This window comes from Bufo bufo, chromosome 4, assembly GCF_905171765.1.
Source record: "Bufo bufo chromosome 4, aBufBuf1.1, whole genome shotgun sequence".
NCBI lineage: Eukaryota > Metazoa > Chordata > Amphibia > Anura > Bufonidae > Bufo > Bufo bufo.
This window is the reverse complement of record NC_053392.1, coordinates 456,314,896-456,337,181: the sequence shown is the minus strand read 5'-3', so window position 1 is coordinate 456,337,181 and position 22,286 is coordinate 456,314,896. Positions and strand designations below refer to the sequence as shown.

Sequence of the window (22,286 nt, the reverse complement as noted above, 5' to 3'; positions counted from 1 at the left end):
ATTCCAGTAACTGAGCAGATTGTGAAATACTCAGACCGGCCCGTCTGACACCAACAACCATGCCACGCTCAAAATTGCTTAAATCACCTTTCTTTCCCATTCTGACATTCAGTTTGGAGTTCAGGAGATTGTCTTGACCAGGACCACCCCCCTAAATGCATTGAAGCAACTGCCATGTGATTGGTTGACTAGATAATAGCATTAATGAGAAATAGAACAGGTGTTCCTAATAATTATTTAGGTGAGTGTATATAAAAATACATTTCTGTCTGTCTGTCTGCAGACTGGACTGCAAACGACTGGACTGCACCAAATTTGGCACATAGGTACATCAGGTGTTCAGAAAGGTTTTGGGCCGGGTCTCAGCATTAAAAGATGCCTTTCACACAGTCACATGACCCTTATTATCCAAAATAAACTTGCAGGGCCTTCAGTCATGACATACACAGTCACACCCGGGTTACATAACAACTCAGCCATTTTTCTTCACTGTTAGAGGTCACTGTTAAGGGGGAGTGGTGCTGTGGAGGTCACATTTTATGGGGGCAGGGTGCTGTGGAAGTCACATTTTATGGGGGCAGGGTGCTGTGGAAGTCTTATATTAAGGGGACTAGGTGCTGTGGAGGTCTTATATTAAGGGGGCATGGCACAGTGGGGAAGTCACTTTTAGAGAGGAGGGAGGCCTGTGGAGGTCAATGTTAAGGGGGCGGGCCGCTGTGGAGGTCAATGTTAAGGGGGCGGGCCGCTGTGGAGGTCACTGTTCAGGGGGCAGAATACTGTGGAGGTAACTGTTAAGGGGGCAGGCCGTTGTGGTCGGTGTTACTGTTAATGGGCCACGCCATGTGGAGGTCACTGTTAAGGGGTCGATCGCTGTGGAGGGTCACTGTAAAGGTTGCGGGCCACTGTGAAGGTCAGTGTTAAGGGGGCGGGCTCAGTGAAGGTCACGGTTAAGGGGGTGGGCCACTGTGCAGGTCACTAAGGAGGCAGGGCATTGCAGAGGTCACTTTTAAAGAGCGGACCGCTGTGTAGGTCAGTGTAAAGGGGGCAAGGCACTGTGGAGGTCACAGTTAAGGGGGTGAGGTTCTATGGAGGTCACTGTTAAGGGGACATGGTGCTGTGGATGTCACTGTAAAGGGGTGGGCTGTTGGGAACATCAAAGGTAAGGGGATGGGCTGCTGTTGAGGTCAATGTTAAGGAGCAGGGTGTTGTGGAGGGTCAGTGTTCGAGGGGACGGTCCACTATGGAGAGTGGGGGTGGGGGCTGTGGAGGTCATAGTTAATAGGGTGGGGCACTGTGGGGGTCACTGTTATGGGGAAGACTGTGGATATCTTTTAACATGACACACAAACATTAAATGAAATTATCGAAATGTACTGTACCAGTGTGAAGCCAGGTCATCCTAAGTGCTAATTCATAGCGACATTTGTTTCCCAGTGTTTCTTATACAGATTGCCTTGGCTTCTGTCAGTTAAATAATCTACACTGAAACTTAATATTAAAGTGAAATATTTAGAGGTAGCATTCCTTCAGCACGTATGTTCATCTATATGAATTATACACTGCCAGCCAAGTAAATTTTACTAACAATATATGTTCATATATCTGTAGGATACACCACTTCACATCCCAAGATACTAGTTGGTATATTATCTAAGGTGACCATATATGTCACCTTTAGACCAATTTTTTTTGCTGCCAGAGAAGCAGGCTCTCCTACAACACTGGTTGTCCCTGAGTGTCCTACCTACAGTTGAAGAACTTACGCATCTTATATGTTATGTTATATGTTAGTTGAGAAGCTGGACACGGAAAGTGAAAAGACTATGGGTACACTGAAGCAGGCCATTGTAGCTGGAGAGAAGGAGCAGTGAAGAGAGGGGAAGGGCAACATAATGACGCCGTAACTATAGCCCAATTGCATTGTCCATGGTACGTCAGAGTTTTACTTTTGTAACACTTTTCTGTTGTGAAATGACTGCTGTCTATTTCTTACTATTGGTGTGTGTGTGTGGCAAAAATAACCTCGCCACTGGGTTTTGGAGGGGCCTGTTTGCTAGCCTCTTGCCTCAGGATTATGGCCCATACTAACTTTGAAGGAGAAGACAGACGGGCCGCACAGCTTAAATCTGTGGAACTGTTTTGGGCAGGAAAGCCATGCTTGCGGTCGGCCAAATGTGACTTCCATGGAATTCGGGAACCCCTGCTCGGATCTGGGTGATTTTTGGATATGTTGTTCACCCAGATCAGTGCTATCCATGAATGTATACATTATGGGGATATGTGGGGTTTTGAGGTGTTTTCTGTGTTTTGGGAAAAATGTGTGTTTTCTGTCGGTGAGTGATTAAGTTAGCCCATTATGTTTGGTAATTGTATCACAGGCAAAGCCCAATGTGTTTTGGTAATTGTATTTTGTTGATTGCGTCAAAGACAATGCTCATTGTATTTTGTTGATTGCGTTACAGACAGAGGGAAGGGGGCTTTGTGTACAATTGCTGGGAAGGTTTCAATACTGTAAATGCATGTGATTGGCTAAAATATAAAACAGTTTTCTACAAGGTCCCCAGGGGGAGGGTCCCTTGCTAGGAGACCTGCATAAAAGGCAGAAAAATAACCCATTAAAGAGTTCCTGTTTTATATTCAACATAGAGCCTTGTCTCATGTGTGTGGGGATTGCTATACGTGTATACTCCCCTAGCTATTACTCCTAGCTCTTGTAAGAGCTGTTCCTGTTCCTGTGGTGGTATCGGTGTCGAGTGGAGTGCTTGGAGTCCTCGGGAGGCACTGGGAGCATCCATCAACGGAGGTACCCAGTCGGGGTGTCAGGAGATCCGTTACATTGGTGGCAAGCGGCGGGATCGTTCCCACAGCCAGAAGGACAGCTACAGGAGACACCATTCCATGGATTTTACAATTTGAGGGCAACGCATGTCCTAGTACAGCGACCCTGTCAGCACCAGAATGGAAACAGCAATGGATTACCATGAGGGTGTCATGGATGACCGAGATGCAGTCCGCAAAGGTATCTGGTACCAGGCACTGGGTACTGTGGAGTATATGCGGGACGAGAGACTCCCCACGGAAGACCAGCGGTTGCAGAAGCGAGTAGCCCTGCGGATGCCCTTCCTGGGAGAGCAGCCCCGGGAGGAATGGGTAAAGAAATTGGAACACCTAGCATGGCAGGAGCTTTGGCTGGAAGATGCCTACCAGGCGCTCTAGTGGTATGGGGCACAGTACCTACCCAGGACAGCTGAGCATGACAAGCCAGAGGGAGAGGCGTTTGATGGTCCTGGCTTGTTATGTGAGACTTTTTCAGAGCTGGAGTTTGGGAGCCCTACACAAGCCCGGTTCCGTGATCTCTTGGAATGGAGGGAGAGCAGGTATGACTGGGACGACACTCATGAGATTGAGCAGGACCTGGTGCACCTGGTGACCTGGGAGATGGAGCTGGAACAGGGCTACCAGCAGCTGTTCCACTCCAGTGAGAAGGCTCAGCAGAAGAGCAGAGTGAAAGACCCAGAGCCAGACCTCTTCAGCTGGGAAGATATTGTGGAGGTTTACTGGGAAGAACCCCAGGGGGCCGGTGGAGATGGGACCGAGGTCTCTCCACCGGTCCTGCAGGGAATTGGGAGCACAGTCTCCATTCCCCAGCAGCAGGCTGAGTTACAGGGGGCAGAGACAGTCGGTCCTGTCCCCCAGCGGCAGAGTGTCGAGCAGGGAATAGAGAGCCCAGTCTCCTTTCCCCAGCAGCAGGACACTGTATTGGGAGCGGAGACGGTCGATCGCCCTCCCCAGCGGCTGGAAGTATGTATGGGAGAGGAGCTCGTTACCCCCTCTCCCCAGCGGCAGCTTAACGCACCAGGGGGAGACAGTAAGCCCCACAACAGTGCAGATGGGATCGTGGTCTTTGCACTTACAGCACAGGGGGTAGGGACAGTCGGTCCTGTCCCCCAGCAACAGGGCTGTTTAGCCAAAGGGGAGACAGTCGGTCTCCCCCTCCAGCAGCAGAGCTGGGTATCCAAAGGGGAGACAGTCGGTCTCCTCCTCCAACAACTAGGCTCCAACCAGGCTTCTTCCGTGGTAGCGCTGGCACCAGGGCAGTGTACCGCTGATCCCTGCCCACAAAGCAACCTCCACCCCAAGCCAGGGAGCAACACAGAGACCGGGAGTACCAGTTACCAACATAACCTTGGTGGACTCACTGGACAGAGACAGGCTACCAAATTCAACAGGTCCAGTATTTGGTTGTGGGTGGACTGCCAGACTAACTCAGGTACCGACCGGCGTGAGGTCAGGTGTCTGGTTAGTCTTCCCTGGGAGGGGAAGATGTGTGGCGAAAATAACCTCGCCACTGGGTTTTGGAGGGGCCTGTTTGCTAGCCTCTTGCCTCAGGATTATGGCCCATACTAACTTTGAAGGAGAAGACAGACCGGCCGCACAGTTTAAATCTGTGGAACTGTTTTGGGCAGGAAAGTCATGCTTGCGGTCGGCCAAATGTGACTTCCATGGAATTCGGGAACCCCTGCTCGGATCTGGGTGATTTTTGGATATGTTGTTCACCCAGATCAGAGCTATCCATGTATGTATACATTATGGGGATATGTGGAGTTTTGAGGTGTATTCTGTGTTTTGTGAAACATGTGTGTTTTCTGTCTGTGAGTGATTAAGTTAGCCCATTATGTTTGGTAATTGTATCACAGGCAAAGCCCAATGTGTTTTGGTAATTGTATTTTGTTGATTGCGTCAAAGACCATGCTCATTGTATTTTGTTGATTGCGTTACAGACAGAAGGAAGGGGGTTTTGTGTACAATTGCTGGGAAGGTTTCAATACTGTAAATGCATGTGATTGGCTAAAATATAAACTGTCACAGTCTACTACAAGGTCCCCAGGGGGAGTGTCCCTTGCTAGGAGACCTGCATAAAAGGCTGAAAAATAACCCATTAAAGAGTTCCTGTTTTACATTCAACATAGAGCCTCGTCTCATGTGTGTGGGGATTGCTATATGTGTATACTCCCCTGGCTATTACTCCTAGCTCTTGTAAGAGCTGTTCCTGTTGTGGTATCGGTGTCGAGTGGATTGCTTGGAGTCCTCGGGAGGCACTGGGAGCATCCATCAACGGAGGTACCCAGTCGGGGTGTCAGAAGATCCGTTACAGTGTGTATGACACATTTAGCTGTACTTGTTTTAAATGACTAAAAGACTTACAATCTTATTTCTTATTTATTTTAATTTTGGGCCCCATCCTACCATACAGGTCAAAAAACTGTTTGCTAGAGCGCTTCTTTAAATATGACACTGGGAAGGGGGAATTGATATCAACTGCACAACAACCAATTTTTGACTGGAGATATGCTTAAATAATAGAAACTTTACAATTTGTACTACATACCTTGTAATTATCTATATATCGGTCTTCTTTGTCTTTTGATTGAACAGCAATAGGTTTCACAAGATTCCTTAAGAAAAAAAACAAAAAGCTCATCATGAAGATGCCAAATAAGTGATGTATATACACTATAGATGCCACTGACTTTAAATAATTCTGGAATGCTTTTACTTATCCAGGTGATTCCGAAATTGTTCTTTTGGAACACCTTTGGGGTCATTGATCAAACTGGTGTAAAATAGAACTGGCTGAGTTGCCCATAGCAACCAAACAGATTCCACCTTTCATTTTCTAAAGGAGCTGTGAAAAATTAAAGGTGGAATCTGATTGATTGCTAAGGGCAACTAAGCCAGTTCTACTTTAAACCATTTTGATAAATGACCCCAATTGTACTTCATGTTAGTGGAAAATTTGGGATGATATATTTTACTTTTATTTATTAAAAGAAAATCTAAAATGTACAGAAAATGTGAAAAAAAAAAACATTTTCAAAATTAGAATTTCTCTATTTTTAAGACGCCTCAAAATAGTTAATTAACATTCCCAATACGGTATGTCTACTTTATGTCGGCATTCTGTAAATGTCATTTTATTTTTTATAGAATGTTAGAATACTTTAGAAGAAGAATTTCAGAAGCATTTTTTTTTTCCAGAGTGAATAATAAGAGTATTAATTACTGTATACTAAGTAAATAATAGGAGGATCATTATGCTGTGCTTCCTGGTTTTAGAAATATCCTACAGGTGGGCCCACATCTTTTGCCTGGATATACAACAGGGCTTAAAGTGTAAAAGAGCAATACAGTATGTTCATTTGAGGGCCAAGGTGGTGATTTATGCAGCTTATTCTAACTGTAGGGGCTCTGGGTAAAATACATGGAATCCCTGAGAAGTGACCCCATTTTGGAAACTCCACCCCTCAAGGTATTAAAGGGTGGTGTAGTTTGATGCCACATGTATTTTGCAGGAATTAATGTGCAGAGGACTTTGCAAAATGAAAACTGCAATATTTCTACAGATATGCCCTTTCAGTTCCCAATATGCCGTGCCCAGCTGGTGCTATCCAAGACTCACTTCCCACCAGTTAAATTTTTTCAAAGTAAGTCCTCTTATTATTATGCCGTGTTGCCTGTTTTTAGAAATAACCTACATGTGGCCCTAATATTTTGCTTGGATATATAACAGGGCTTAGGTGTAAAAGAGCACTAGCTGCATTTGAGGGTCAATGTTGTGATTTAGGCTACTTTCACACTAGCATTTCTATTTTCCGGTATTTAGATCTGTCATATGATCTCAATACTAGAGAAAAGCGCTTCCGTTTTGTCCCCATTCATTGTCAATGGGGACAAAACATAACTGAACAGAAAGTAATACTCCAAAAAGCATTCTGTTGCATTTGGTTGCGTTCCCATACCGGAGAACAAACCGCAGCAAGCTGTGGTTTCCTTTCAGTCCTGGGATGTGGAGCAAAACGGATCTGTCATGACCCACAATGCAAGACAATGGGGACGGATCAGTTTAACTCTGACACAATAATCTTGGCTATGTTAAAGATAATACGACCAGATCCATTCATAACAGATGCAGACTGTTGTATTATCAGTAACAGAAGCGGTTTTTTGCCGAGCCCTGCCAGATTCAGCAAAAACGCAAGTGTGAAAGTAGCCTTAATCAGCTTTTACTAACAACTGTAGAGGCTCTGGGGTGAAATAATAAATGGAATCCCTAAGTAGTGACCCCATTTTGGAAACTCCACCCATCAAAGTTTGACACTATAGATATTTTAAAGGAATTAATGCACGGGGACTGTGCAAAATGAAATATGCATCCAGCTGGTGCAATCCAAGACTCACATAACACTTATTATGGAAAGGCCATAATGTTTTACACAAATATGGTATTTCCGTCCCCAATATTCTGTTCCCAGCTTGTGCTATCAGACACACCACACCCCTTGAATTGTTAGGTGGGTTCTACCGGGTTCAGAAAATGCCATAAATGTGGATGTTACCTACCGTTTGGGTATGCTGCAGGGTTCAGAAGGGAAAGAACATTTTTTGGGCTTTTGCAGAATAGATTTTTGATGAATTGGTTTACAGGTGTCATGCTCCTTTCGATCAGCCTCTTGGGTACCAATACTAGGGTTTTGCGAATCAAGCTTCGGATAATAGATCTAAAGTCGACTTGTGAAAAAACTTTGTTTGTAATGCCGTTTCCATCACAGTATTAAAATGAATGTGCTTCGTTGTGGAAAACTTTGTCTCGGCCAAAGTAGTGCAAGACTACGGTAAATGACTTCAGTATTTCTATATTCATATTTACAAACATTTAAAATAGAAATCCGAAATTGGCTTTGTTACTGGCGAGTAAAAAAAAAATGTCTGTTCTGGCATGATATATATATATATATATATATATATATATATTTCTTATGTGATATTTTATAGAGTAGGTTGTTACAGGTTGTGTCAATACCAAATACGTGTTTTTTTATATTTTTTAATTTTACACAATAAAAGCAATTTAAAAAAAAGTCATGTTTTGTGTTGCCATATTCTGAGAGCCTGAAGCCAATGGGTTGAAAGAGGAAGCCTCTCCCTCTGTAAAACCCCCTAGATACAGCAGTCAGCATTGACCACAGCATCTAAGATGTTAATCCGCCCGTATCTGAGTTTTCAGCGATGACAAGAGATACAGCAGAGGCAGGGCTTTAAGTAGCTGCCAGGTGCTTTTCCTGATCAGGCAACCATCGCTCCTGTGCCCGCCCGATCAGCATGCTGTGCATGTACGGTGAGTGTCGGGAACTCACTTCCTGCAGCGCTGAACATCTACATCATGTATCAGGTTGTTCCACCATACTAACATTATAAAAAGCATAGGTAATGTTTCTGAACACTAAGGTCCATCCACTGGGACCCCCAAAATCACAAGTGCCGCTGCATTCACCTATATGAAACTGCCAAAGAGAAGCAAAGTACAGAACCATGTTATATCCAGCAGTCCTGTAGAGAAGAATGGAGCTGAAGCGCACTTACATGACTATTGCATCTTTTATTCCAGAGACTCAAGAACCCCGTTCTCGTGATTGTGGGGGTCCAAGAAGATAAGTAATTTCAGACAAGTTGGTGGGACAACCTCTTTAAATATATGTTACCTATACTGCATAGACAAAAAAACATTAGCGTGTTCTGAATTTCTGCTACCTTCAAAACCTGCACCATTTCCCCTCACAAATGACCTGAGGAACAGAAATCACCCTTCACACACATGTTTCTAAAGTGTAAATATGTAGAATACTCTGTCAGGGAACTCTTTTGTATTTTAACGGCTTAAATCCATAGCAAATAAAAAAATTAAAATAACTATGTGTGTGTGAGTTTACTTTCAGATATTTAAGATTGCTTTAGCTGAAACAAATCATGTGTGTGTGAATGTATGGATAGGATATGGAGAACAGCTGTTGTCAAAAGGTTTGAGCCTGAAACAAATTTGTTTTTCATAAAGGTTGCTGCTTAGCTGTTTTTAGACCTTTTTTTGTCAGATGTTTCTGTGGTATACTGGAGCACAATTATAGGCTTGTCATAAGTTTTAAAAAATTAAAAATACACTAATTTATTTATTTTGTGTAGAAAATCATTTCTCCAATTGGTTGTGTTTATATTTCCTTTTTCGTTTGTCTTCTACAGCCTGCTGTGCTTCCTATGCACAGCAGGCTGCTCTCTGTAGATTTACAGAGAATCCGTCATCTGTCACAGTCTCTTTCTCCCTGCTAATGACAGCCCCAACGTGCGATGTGTTTTACAGATCCCAATACACATCCCAGGCGTCGCCACTTTGCCATGTCCATTAGGGGCTGTAAAACACATCCCAGGCCAGTGCTGTCATTAGCATACCCATTGTATGATAATGACAGCACTCTGGCCTGCTATATGTCAGTGCTCCTGGACAACCCCTCTCCCCCCTTCACATACAGTGCAGTCACATAGGGGGTCCGCTCCCTGCCCCTTGTTCATCCTGCCATTCCCACACAATCAATAAAAGAAGGCCACCCACTCTACCCCCATGATTCAGCAGCCCGTGGATGCCACGTGATGCCAGCTAGAGAACAGTACTAGCTGGCATCGCGCTATGCTCAACAATGCATGATAGGATAGAGAGGAGATAGAAAATATTGGTGGGTGGAGAAATCGATGATGTGGGGGGGGGGGGGGGGGGTCAGTGGATAAGGGAGAACCACATATCACAAACCTAGATGCCAACAACATCTCAAGAATTCACATTCTGGGAAATGAATGTGGAAAATTAAATAAGTGGAAACGCCCTATTTTTTTAATTTTTCTGCCGATTGTCTTGTGCATGAGCTTGTTTTTTGGCAGGAAGTGTTGAAGTTTTTAATGGTACCAGTTTTGGGTACATATGATTTTTTGATCATTCATTATTACACTTTATGGGGCAAGGTGACCAAAAAATTTGTTGTTTTGGTGCAGTTTTTATTTATTTATTTTTACAGCGTTTTACTGAGGGATTAGATCATGTGACTTTTTTTATAGAGCAGATTGTTACGGAAGTGGCAATACCTAATATGTCTACTTTTTCTTATTTATTTTAGTTTAACAATAGCATTTTTGAAAACGAAATAATGATATTTTAGAGTATCCATATATTTTTTTTTTTATAAATGCACCAAATAGCTGGAGGAGGAGGACATCTCTTACCAGGCTGCTGGCCTTGGTGGGAGCCGCAGACCTGCATGGGGTCTCACATCTGTCTCCTGGGTTTGACATGCTGGGAAGACGCATCGGTAGTCACGATACCCGCTGACTTTTTTCCTGGTCCCGTTTTGAAGCAGTGGCCAAGCTCTCTTTTTGGCTCACCTTCCGTGCACCACTGGAAGTGCGTATCCAGAAACTGGAAGAGGAATCCTCCTGCCCACATAGGATTCCTGTCTGCCAAGAATGTGCCGCACATCCGATTCCACTTGTCTCGATTGACACACTACCCAGCTGCTTCAACAAGAAGGCTTATGCTTAGAAGCAGAGGAGGGGAGCTCTCGCCCCCTCCTGGACCCTCTGCTTCCTACTCAGCCCTCCCAACAAGGGGAAGCAAAGCGCAGGCTGAGTGGTGATTTGGATGAAAACCAGAAGAGGACTTCCGGTTCCGGCGCTGGCATGTAGGCTGGTGAAGTGAGGAGCTCCGCTTCAACCTATCCCCAGAACAGCACATAGCTGCAAACAGAATCGCCGACAAGGGGTAGCAAGCAGCGCTACATCCCCTACTCACCCTAGAGGTCCTTTCATGAAGAGAAGATACCTGCTCTGGAGCAGCGGTAAGCCGGCGCATATGCAGGGGAGTCAGGACAGAGGGGAAGGCAATCTGGCCCAGGAAGAGCGCAAGCACGCTCAGAGAGATGGGCCTGACAAGCATGAGGAGCGGGAGAATGAAAGCGCATTTGACGCCCACTCGCAAGACTTGTTTGTAAAAGAACAGGATGTGTCAACCCCTGAAAACCTGGGGAGCCTGCTTGATTATAAGAAATTAGCTATTGAGGTAGCCAAGCATCTTGCTACAGACCTAAAGGACTTATTACAGCGGTGTCAGCATCACTTCAAGAACTGTGTGCTGATGTAGAATCACACTCCTCTAGATCAGATGAAATGGAGCAAAGAATACTAGATCTAGAGGAAGAAGCCACAGGGTCCTATAATAAAGTTAAAAAGATCTCACAGGAAAACAGTAAACTACGGGACCACATGGAGGACCTGGAAAACAGGTCACATAGGAACAATCTACGCATTTTGGGGGTTCCTGAATCTATGAAACTGTCACAATTGCAGGAATTCTATGAGGCAAAAATCCCACAGGCCCTGGGACTGACAGGCTTAAAGAGGGCGGAAAAAGCTCATCGCATAAGCTCTGCACAGTCTGCAATATCAAACCAGCCGAACAAGTCTTCAATGCAGGGGAATAGACCCCGACAAGTCATTGTAAAATCTCTGGATTTTAACCATAAAGAGGAAATCTTGAGCGCATTCCGTTCCAGAAAATCCCCCTTGGAAGTGCGAGGGGAAAAACTGCTAATCTTTGCAGACTATTCCACAGAAGTGGCAAGACGAAGAAGAGAATACAGCATGTTATGCTCTTCACCAGTGGTGCCCAACCATTTTTCGTCTGAGGGCCACACTAGACATGGTATAAATTTCGCGGGCCAGAACCAGGTAGCTTTGCCAGAAAGAAATGCAAACACTGTGAGGGGGCACATATGAGCATTACTATTGTAAAGAGGCAAATATCTGGGCATTTTATTTGTGAAAGGGGGCAAATATATGGGCATTTTATCTGTGAAAGGGGGCACATCTGGGCATTACCACTGTGAAAGGGTGCACATATGGGCATAACCACTGTGAAAAGGGGCACATCTGGGCATAACCACTGTGAAAGGGAGCACATCTGGGCATTTTGTAGTAGTAATGCCCTCTGTGCCCCCTTCACAGTAGTAATGTCCTCTGTGCCCCTTCACAGTAGTAATGTCCTCTGTGCCCCTTCAAAGTAATAATGCCCATTATGCCCCCTCCATACTAATAATGCCCATTGTGCCTCCTTAATAGTAATAATGCCCATTGTGCCCCCTTAATAGTAATAATGCCCTCTGTGCCCCCTTCACAGTAATATGCCGTGACACACACACACCACAGTGGGTGTTTTTTTTTTTTTTCCTACCTGAAGGAGGGTGAGCTGCGGCAAGCACAGAAGTGAGTGAGATAGGTGCGCGCACACTTCCTGACTCAGAGCACGCACGCTACTTCATAGGCTGATCCCCCTGCTGCGGCCCTGCCCCCGTGACCTCCCCTCCTCTGTCTGTCACTGCTGGCTGCGCTCATCCCGCCTGAGCCATTCAGTTAATGATTCACTGAATGGCAATGGCCGGCCGAGATGAGCGCTCACACATAGTTCTCTGCCTGATGCCGGCGGCACTGCACGGGCCGCATGACACAGCTTCGCGGGCCAGATTTGGCTCGCGGGCCGTAGGTTGGGCATCACTGCTCTACACTATACGCAAAGAAAATTAAATTCCAACTACAGTATCCGGCGACGTTGCGGTTTCAACTGGCAGGTGAAGCTCCATGAATCTTTAAATCAATAGTGGAAGTGAGGAAATTCGCTGAAGCCCAAGGATGGACATCTGAAAAAGAATTCGACCAGACCAACAAGAGATCCTCGCCAATTCTGAGACAGGAAAGCGCCAGAGACGGCTCACAGCACAATACAGTATGACACCGTTTCGGGGCAAAGATGGAGTGGCTGGAGGAGAATCCCGGAGAAAGAACCACAGGGCGCTGAAGTCAGAGCATTTCCAAAGAGACAAAGATTCCAAAGAGACAAAGATCCCAAAGATCAAATCGCTTCGAGACCTTAAAGGCGGACTGATAAGTATTGGGGGACTATTAATATACTTAGGGAGATAGATGCAAATGTCACTAGTTATGATACCTACTCCTTGGAATAAGGGTTGTGCTAGAATAAGAAGGGGCAATTTGGGAGGAGGAAAGGTGGAGAATTTTTAGGGCTTTCATTACAGAAAAAAGTAAAGTCTAGAGATAGATTGGAGGAAGACAAAAGGAGAGTAGTAGAAAGGGTTCGAGTTATAGGGAGACCCTTTCAGTTAAGGAAAAGAAAAGGAAAATTGTTAATGTTCGTGTTTTTGTTGTTGCATTTGTTTGTAGATTCTGCGACCGAACATCTACTTCCCTGCTGTATGTATTTGATTACTAACTCAAAGGAATATAGAGCTAGAAAGGAAGTGCTCTTTAGAGACAACGTAAGGGGGCATTATTATATGTGGGTGGATTACACGCGTATACATGTCTTAATCTCTGCACCTAATAATGCGTATAGTCGCTTGGAACGTTAAGAGGCTCCGCTCTCCAGAGAAGAGGATGATGGTCCTGCGCCATTTAAAAAGATTAACGGCAGACGTGGCATTGTTGCAGGAAACTCACCTAGGGGAAGGAGAATGGAAATATATGCGTAAGCTCTGGGTGGGATCGGTGTATGGCTCACCAGCCCAGGGTAGATCTGCTGGAGTGATCACTTTAATTCACAAATCTCTGCCACATAAGGTTTTATCTGTAGCGCCAGATGATGAAGGCCGTATACTACACATGACCATTGACATGCCAAACGGCCCACTAGAGGTGTTCAATGTCTATGGCCCGAATAGCGACAATAAAGATTTCTTTCTCAACTTAGAAACTCGAGTAGCCAGCAAGACGACTGGAGTAAAGTTGGTTGGAGGTGATTTCCATTCGGTAGTAGATCCTGACATTGACCAGAGCAGAGATTCACTGTAACATGACCAACCATGTAAAACAAGGCGAGAAACGACGCTGGGCTCCTTTCTAGACTCAACAGGATTGATAGACATATGGAGATACCTACATCCGGAGGGACGGGAGTACTCGTTTCACTCACATCCACACGCCTCATGGTCCAGGATCAATTATGTGCTGGTCCAAAGCCCCTTGTTGTTTAGAGTCGTTTCGGCAGAAATGGAAGATATAGTAATATCTGACCATGCTCCATTGCTGTTGACAATGGCAGAAACTCAAAGAAAAGGCAGTGATATACTATGGCGGTTTCCAACCTATCTAGCCAGGGATGAGAACTTTGCTTCACTCTTGAGAGGATGGAGGGGGGAATATGACGTGCATAATATGGGCTACAGAGATGATATCTGCCTGTTGTGGGATACTGCAAAGGCCGTCCTGAGGGGCAGAATCATATCTTATGTAACAGGAAGGAAAAAGGAAATGTGAAGTAGATATAAACAGACTAGTCAGAAGCTGGGTTGTGCATATGCCAATTACGTTAGGTCCCCTACACCAACCCACCTTCAAGATTGGAAAGAGGCCCAACAAGCCTTTAATCGATGGGCAACAGATAAAGAATGTTTTTATAGAAAAGAAAGGCAGGCCACTCTATACAGATACGGCAATAAATCGTGAAGACTACTAGCAAGTCTTGCTAAGGACAGGCCTCCAGTTACCCACATAGGGGCCTTAGCTGATGAAAAGGGAGACATACTGATCCCCAAAATATAAATAGAATATTAGGTGATTTCTATAAGAACCTATACGCAGATACGATTGAACCCATACCACAAACTACAATACTAGACCAGATAATTCTCCCTAAGGTTACGTCTGAACAATAAGCTTTTCTGAATTCCTCGATGAGGGAGGGGGAGGTGTTGGGAGCCATTGGGATACTGAAAACATGCAAGGCACCAGGCCCAGATGGGTTAACGGGGGAGTTTTATAAAATCTTAAAAGAGCAAATAGGGAATACCTTAACTACAGTATTTAATTCTGCCTTGGGAGAGGGAGGTCTCCCGCAATCATCCTCATTGGCGTACATAAAACTCCCGATCAAACCGGGCAAAAATGAGTTGCATCCAGGGTCCTATCGAGGATTTACACAGGGAAGGGCAGCCGTAACAAATATCCGAACGGTTCTGCCAGTTTTAGATGGGGTTCAGCACTGGCCCCGCCAGGGGAAGACACCAGCTTTGATGACATTGGATGCGGAAAAAGCCTTTGATAATGTCAGATGGAACTGGCTGGGGGCAGTGCTGGACAGAATGGGTTTTGAGGGTCCTTTCCGACAGCTACTTAGCCATATTTACAGACGCCCCCAAGCAAGGATCCATTCAGGGGGATATTTGTCTCGGCCATTCGACCTACAAAAGGGTACCAAACAGGGGTGTCCCCTATCACCCTTGCTATTCAACTTAGCCATAGAACCCTTATCCAGATATCTTCAGACCTCAGACCTCTACAGAAGCATTAAGGGGAGAGATCAGGAAGTCAGATTGGCAATGTTTGCGGATGACGTCATTTTATTTCTGGATGACCCAACCACACACATTCCTAAAATATTCTCTGCACTAAAAGAATTTGGTACATACTCGGGGTATAAAGTAAACCTATCCAAATGTGAACTGTTGGATTTATGGGGCAGCTTGGGCAGAAGCAATTTACTGCACACATTTTATGGTATAGCACCCCCAAGTGACCATATTAAATACTGTCAGAGTGGTTCTTTTAGGCAGAGATTGATTAATTAAATCGGCCGAGAAATGATATGTCTGAAGAGATCTGGTTAGACCACCCCTAAGGTCTTTATTTTATACACTTCTCATTATAGGAGTTACAAGATAATTCAGGATGGTTACAGTACTATGATTGGACAATACAAATTACATAATTCCACGTGATACATATTGGCAATAAGAACAGTTATATAACTGGGTAATAAAGCAAACTGACAAACATCGGATTTAAAGGTCAGATTCCCACTATTGGCTTGGACACATCCCAGCCATCTGGCTCATCAATATCCACATTTCTTGGCATTTCAAGAACACAGGATCACAAAACACATTTCATAATGGTCATGAAATAGTTTTAAACAATAACGTAAAAACTCCCTTTTTCCTGTAGCCAATTTGGATACTATACTCCCCCTTCTTCTAACAGACTGATGTCTTCACTTATTTCTAGATGACCTTAATCCTAGTCATTGTCACAGATATTCTCTGACTTGAAAAAGTGGGCCAACCTCCCACTCAACTTGGTGGAGAGATGTCACTTAATCAAAATGTCATGCTTTGCCAGACTTCTCTATCCCCCTACAAACAACCACAGTCCTGCTACAACACAAAGATGTTAATGCATTAAACTCACATTTCATTTCATTTATTTGGGCGGAACGGAGGACTAGAATAGCTCTGGACAAACTTATGAGAACTAAAGCGTAGGGTGGAGTCAATTTCCCTAATGTGAGAGGATATAATCTAGCCTGTTTACTGCGTCACATTCTGGATTGGAAGAGGCACACTAGCCATTATTCCAATCTTCCGTTAGAAAGGGACATGGGGAATCCATGGGACTTGATGGCTCTAGCACATTCTCCATTTTCTAAGATCCCGCCAGAGATAAAACGCTCTATCCTTCTCAAAGATACACTTATTACATGGAAAATAACGCATAAACTATATGACCTTTCTTATCAATGTTAAAAACATCTTCCCTTGTGGGGCTCGCCGGAGTTCCAGGAGGGAAAACGGAGTTGCTTATTCAAAAATTTGAATGAAAAGGGCATAAATAGAGTAGAGCATTTGATTCATGACAAGGAACACTGGAAGAATTGTGTGAAAAGCATTACCTACAGGGCTCCCAACATTTCCCCTACCAGCAAATAATGCATTATTGTAGGACAAAGATATCTGATATTGCCAGAGAGACCCCCTCGTACGCTTTCAATACTCTCCTTAGCTCAAATTCCAGACACTCTATATCAGATTTGCTTTGCTAAGATCCAAAATACTCACAGGGAACATCCACTCCATTTACAAGGGTTGGGCAAAGCAATTGGGTGAAAAGGAGGTGGGAGGAGAGATAGCAGATGGATGGATTTCAGAAAACACTCTGTCTGAAAATTGGAGGGAAACTCAATTGAAAATTATGCATAGGGCAATATATGCATTTGTTTTGCCGCCATCAGCCTTGATGCCAAACAGACAAACGCAATGTCCAAAATGTTGCGAACCAAAATCTGATTTGTACCATGGGCTATGGAGTTGCAAATTGCTGAAAACCTCCTGGGACGATACTTACACCATAATTAAAAGGTCAAGCAAAAATAAGGGTCCCCTTAATTGTAAAATGGTGTTGTTTCACTCTTGCAGGGATAGTACAAATGCTACAACAGGCAATGCCTCACATCTACCCCCCCATAGCACATATCATTCTCATGGCGTCAAAGAAATGCATACTGAGTAATTGGATACTTCCACAACTTCCGAATACTAACCAGGTAATACTAACCACAAAAAAAAAATTATATTGTGGATGGAACAACTGTTAGCAACCAAAGATAAAGAAAATCAGACAAAACATTTTTTTTTTTAAATGGAAATTATTTTTTATTATATATTATTTTGAGGAAAGGGAGAGGGAACAGCTGGTAGATCCCTTTAGACTTACGGAGTGGTATTTGTTAGAAGACCTCAAAGGCACTTTAGGGAAATTAAAAAAGGGAAACTTTTTAGGTTTGGTATAAATCACCATTAGAGTATCAGCAAAGGGAATGTTCGGTCACATTTTGTTCCATGTATTTTAGAGTAAACTCAAAACGGAAATATGAGCTTTCAGAAGATTTTAAGCTACTATACAAATGCATGTTTCATATGATGCTTGCTTGTTATTCAGCTGATGTTACTATTTATGTTACTACTGTTTACTGTGTTTTTTATTTCTGGAGGTGGGATCAACCTCCTGTCAGTGACGTTAGAGAGAAGATGGATATTACTGATGTGAAAGGAGCAGTTACATGGACTTTTCATTTATCAAATTACCACGAAATATTACTCACTATAAATCCAGATCATAAAAACAGAGCATTGAGAGCACAAAATCACATTTAACCCTTTAAGGGCAACTCATTGCAGTCTATGTGCCCAATAACATTTCTTCTGTAGTGTGATCCCATTAGCGCCCCCCCCCCCCTTTCCCCTTTGCTACTTTTAGGGACCAATTTTTTCTCAATAAAACGGATCAGGTTTGGATTCCCTTATATGTATGCCACATATGCTTAGTAATTGGGGGTATCTCTCTTACTTACAATGTCATTATGATCTCTCATGCGACAAAAAAGCTCATGTTTGTTCTGAACTACATAGTCTAATGGGCAAGGACATTGTGCGAGATATACCAGCAGAGCTACAATGAAAAAAATCATGGATTTTAAATTCCTTGCCGGTGTGCTCATTGTACTACCAGCATTTTTGTTTGTTATCCTTGCCATCAAAACTTTACATTACCCTCAATTTTTTTTTTTAATCTATCGTTTACTTTTGCTGCTTACTTTTTCTACATAATTCCTGCTGGCTCTATATTGGCCCCCTTATGAACCCTTATAGGGGAGAAAGTGTTGGAGCTAGAATTGTGACGACTGCTTGTTACAGCAAAAAAAATAAAAAATATATATATATATATATAAAATTGACGGCAGCATACTACCTTATCTTCTTTAATGAAATGTATTCTGTTTAAATTCTCTCGTACCTGCAGGGTTTATCAGGGTATCTAGGGATAGGCTTGATGCTTCACATGACTGGGCTGTTAATCTTAAGGATTTTACACTCTTTAGAAAAGACAGGGCAAATAAAAAAAGAGGTGGAGTGTGTCTGTATGTTAGGAGTGATATGACGGCGAGTGTGAAGGAAGCAATTGTGAATGAAGATGGTGTGAATGTTGAAACTTTATTGTTGGAATTACAAAGGGAAATAAACACAGAAAATAATACTTGGTGTAATCTAGACAGCCACCAACATCACAAAGAAGATATATACGTTAATCTGTAGATAGATAGAGAGATAGATCTGCACAGTCGGGTAAAGTGGTCAAAATGGGATATTTTAACTTCCCAGATACTGATTGTTGTCATGGCTCTGTCTCAAATCCAAAAGGGAGAAATAGAAAATTCTTAAATTTTCTGCAGGACAACTTTATGGGCCAGTTTGTATAAGATTTGCTCTGTTGGCTCTGGTAACTTCTAACAAAGCAGTGGGAATATCACAGTAAAGGAAACAGTTGATAATAATTAATGTCGATTTTAATGCTGTCTCAGATTGGCTGAAATAAATTTTGCCTACACGGAGGCAATACATTTTAATGCTGTACACGGAGAGAGCATTAAAGCTGAAGTTTTTGAACAAATCAACTTCAGATCTCGTAGATTGTAAGCCCGCGCGGGCAGGGCCCTCTCTCCAGCTGTACCAGTTTGTAACTTGTCTTGTTTGTACAGCGCCATAGAATGAATGGCGCTTTAATCATAAATAATAATAATCTCTAATCTGAAGCTTGATTCGCTCAACACTAGTAAAAATGATGACAGTATAATTATATTCCCCGTAAACTTTAACGAACACTGGTTGGGAGGGCAAAAACACTTATTTTTAAAACACCACTTTCTTCAGTTTTAAAGCAACATTTCAGTTAAGGGTAGACTGGGAGAAGCTATTGTCACAGAATAATACCATGGATAAAGGGGTAATTACACTGTAAAATTTATCCCGGCAGATAACAAATAAACATGGCCCCACATGGCTTACAGGTAATGAAAAAAGGGCAATAAATAAAAAAAAAGGCATTTAAAAAATCTGAGGGGTTAGCAATAGCTTTTAATATTTAGAAAAGGCTCAATAAAAAAAAAAAAAAGGAAATAAAATCTGCAAAAATACAAAATGAACGGCAGGTGAGCAAAGAGAGCAAAACAAATTCCAAATTATTCTTTAACCCATAGGATACCAGCGCTGTATATGTACGGCGCTGGGAAATGGGTCAGAAATCCCAGTGCCGTACAGCTATGGGGGTCCAGCACTCACTAAAAGCCCGACCCCTGTTGTATGCGGCAGCATCGGTGAAAAGTAAATATATTAGGTATCTTCACGTCCGTATATACCGGCTCTATAAAAATATCACATGATCCACCCGTAGGTGACGCCGTAAAAAAATAAAAATAAAATCAGTGCCAAAACTGCCATTTTCTGGTCACCTTGCCTCACAAAAAGTGTAATACCAAGAGATCAAAATGGCGTATTTAGCCCAAAATGGTACCAATCAAACCGTCATCTCATCCAGCAAAAAATTAGACCCTACCTAAGACACTTGGCAAAAATAAATAAAAAATGTCTGTCAGAAAATGGCAACACAAAAACAAGATTTTATTCGGTTCAAAAAGGCCTTCACTGTGTGAAACTTAACAAAAATAAAAATAGTAGACGCATTGGGTTTCGCTGCATCAGTAACAACCTGCTCTATAAAAATATCATATGAAATATGCAATTTTTTGTCACCTTGTCTCACAAAAAGTGTAACACTAAGCGATCAAAAAGTCTTATGGACCCCAAAATGATACTAATAAAACTGTTATCTCATCCTGCAAAAAAATGAGACCCTAAGAAAATCACCCAAAAAATCCAAAAAAGTAGGGCTCTCAGAAAATGGTTTTATTATGTTCAAAAAGGCTTTCACTGTGTAAAACTTAACAAAATTTAAAATTATAAATATATTATGTATCTCCACGTCCGTAACAACCTGCTCTATAAAAATATCACGATATATGCCCCCTCAGGTAAATGCTGTAAAAATAATTAAAAAACACTATGCCAAAACAGCCATTTTTTTTCACCTTGCCTCACAAAAAGTGTAATACCAAGCAATCAAAAGGTCTTATGTACCCCAAAATGGTACCACTGAAAACATCGCCTCATCCTGCAAAAAATGAGCCGCCACATAACACAATCATTTAAAAAATAAAAACCAATGGCACTCGTAAACCAATCCATCAAAATCTGCGCTGCAAAAGCCATATCACGCTTCTTCCGTTCTGAGTCCTGCCATGTGCCCCCATAGCAGTTTACCACCACATATGGGGTGTTGCCGTATTCAGGAGAAAATGGGTAACAAATTATGGGGTGCTTTTTTTCCCCTCATGTTACCCCTTGTGAACATTGTGAAAATTTGGACCCAAACCGAACATTTCAGTAAAAGTTTGGGTTCAAGTTCGGTGATTTAATGGCACATGTTGAAAAGCTGCAGGGCAGCCAAACAACAAGCGTTTAACTCGTGTGCCCTTAGAAGCCATCACAGCCATGCCTACTAATGGCATGGCTGTGATTGGCCAGTGCAGCATGTGACCCAGCCTCTATATAAGCTGGAGTCACTTAGCGCCGCACGTCACTCAGCTCTTACTAGTGTAGGGATAGGATGCTGCAGCTGGGAGGGAGAGATTAGGAAACAATTTTGGTGTTCTTGGTGTTAAATCTGCAAACTACAGCGATTATTTTTGTGGGTGCTATGCTACATTTTTGTACCCCTGAGCCCAGTGCCACAGAGAAATAAGCTTTAATCAGTCTGTTTGTTAGGTGGGCGTCGGGGACCATTTTTGCAAGTGCAGTGCACTTGCAACTGCATGTGTGCCAGGGACATTACTTTAATCCTGTTCTGGTAGCTCAGTGGGCGACATCTAGGCATTTTTTAAGGACACCTGCACTGCATATGTGCCAGGGGAATGGAAAATAATATAGATAATCCGTATGTGACTTAATTAGTTTGTCACATATTTGTGTGACCTAAAGCGATTTTTTCTCTTTCTGACATTGCACTGCATATCTGACAGTCCAATAAAACCAGTAAATACTGCCGTTACATTGTTGGATGACAAATTCTAATTTTGTCTGCTAGACAGTACATTTGCAACCTGCTCTGCATTTCTGACAGTCCAATAAAACTGTTAAATACTGCTGTTACATTGTTGGTTGAAAAAAAACACACTTTTTGTGCTAGAAAATACATTTGGCGGCCTGCGCTGCATTGCTGACAGTCAAATAAAACCAGTAAATACAGCTGTTAGATTGTGGGGGGGACATTTCCACGGTTATCAGGCCAGTCATTCACAAATGGCTTGGAGGGTGTGTTCCAGCACAACATTCATCTGTTACATTGTTGGATGAAATAAACCCATTTCTTGCTGTCAATTACCCCTGCACTGCATAACTGAAAGGGAACTTAATTAATTGAAATTGGCGGTTACATTGTTGCCTGACAAAGCCTTTTTTGGCTGTGAAGCCAAAGGCAGTCGCCAACAACACATTTTTATTATGTTTTTTAAAATAATAATCTGGGGTAGACCCCAAAACATTGGGAAATATAAAAAAGAAAACAAAGAATAAGTGCACTGGAGTATAACAATGGTTGGGTGAGGCCGATATACATGTCTATTCTGCACAAGGTACGGGCAAGTCCTGTGGGATCCATGCCTGGTTCTTTTTAATGAA

At 42.9% G+C, this 22,286-nt stretch overlaps 1 protein-coding gene across 2 annotated transcripts in view; it reads right to left on the bottom strand.

Moving 5' to 3' along the window:
- LYST (lysosomal trafficking regulator) overlaps nucleotides 1–22,286 on the bottom strand; it is a 736,927-nt gene that overhangs the window by 100,776 nt on the left and 613,865 nt on the right. For both annotated transcript variants that reach the window (XM_040429442.1, XM_040429443.1), the window contains one exon: nucleotides 5,390–5,456. In XM_040429442.1, coding sequence (XP_040285376.1) covers nucleotides 5,390–5,456 — 67 coding nt within the window. The remainder of the gene's footprint in view (nucleotides 1–5,389; nucleotides 5,457–22,286) is intronic.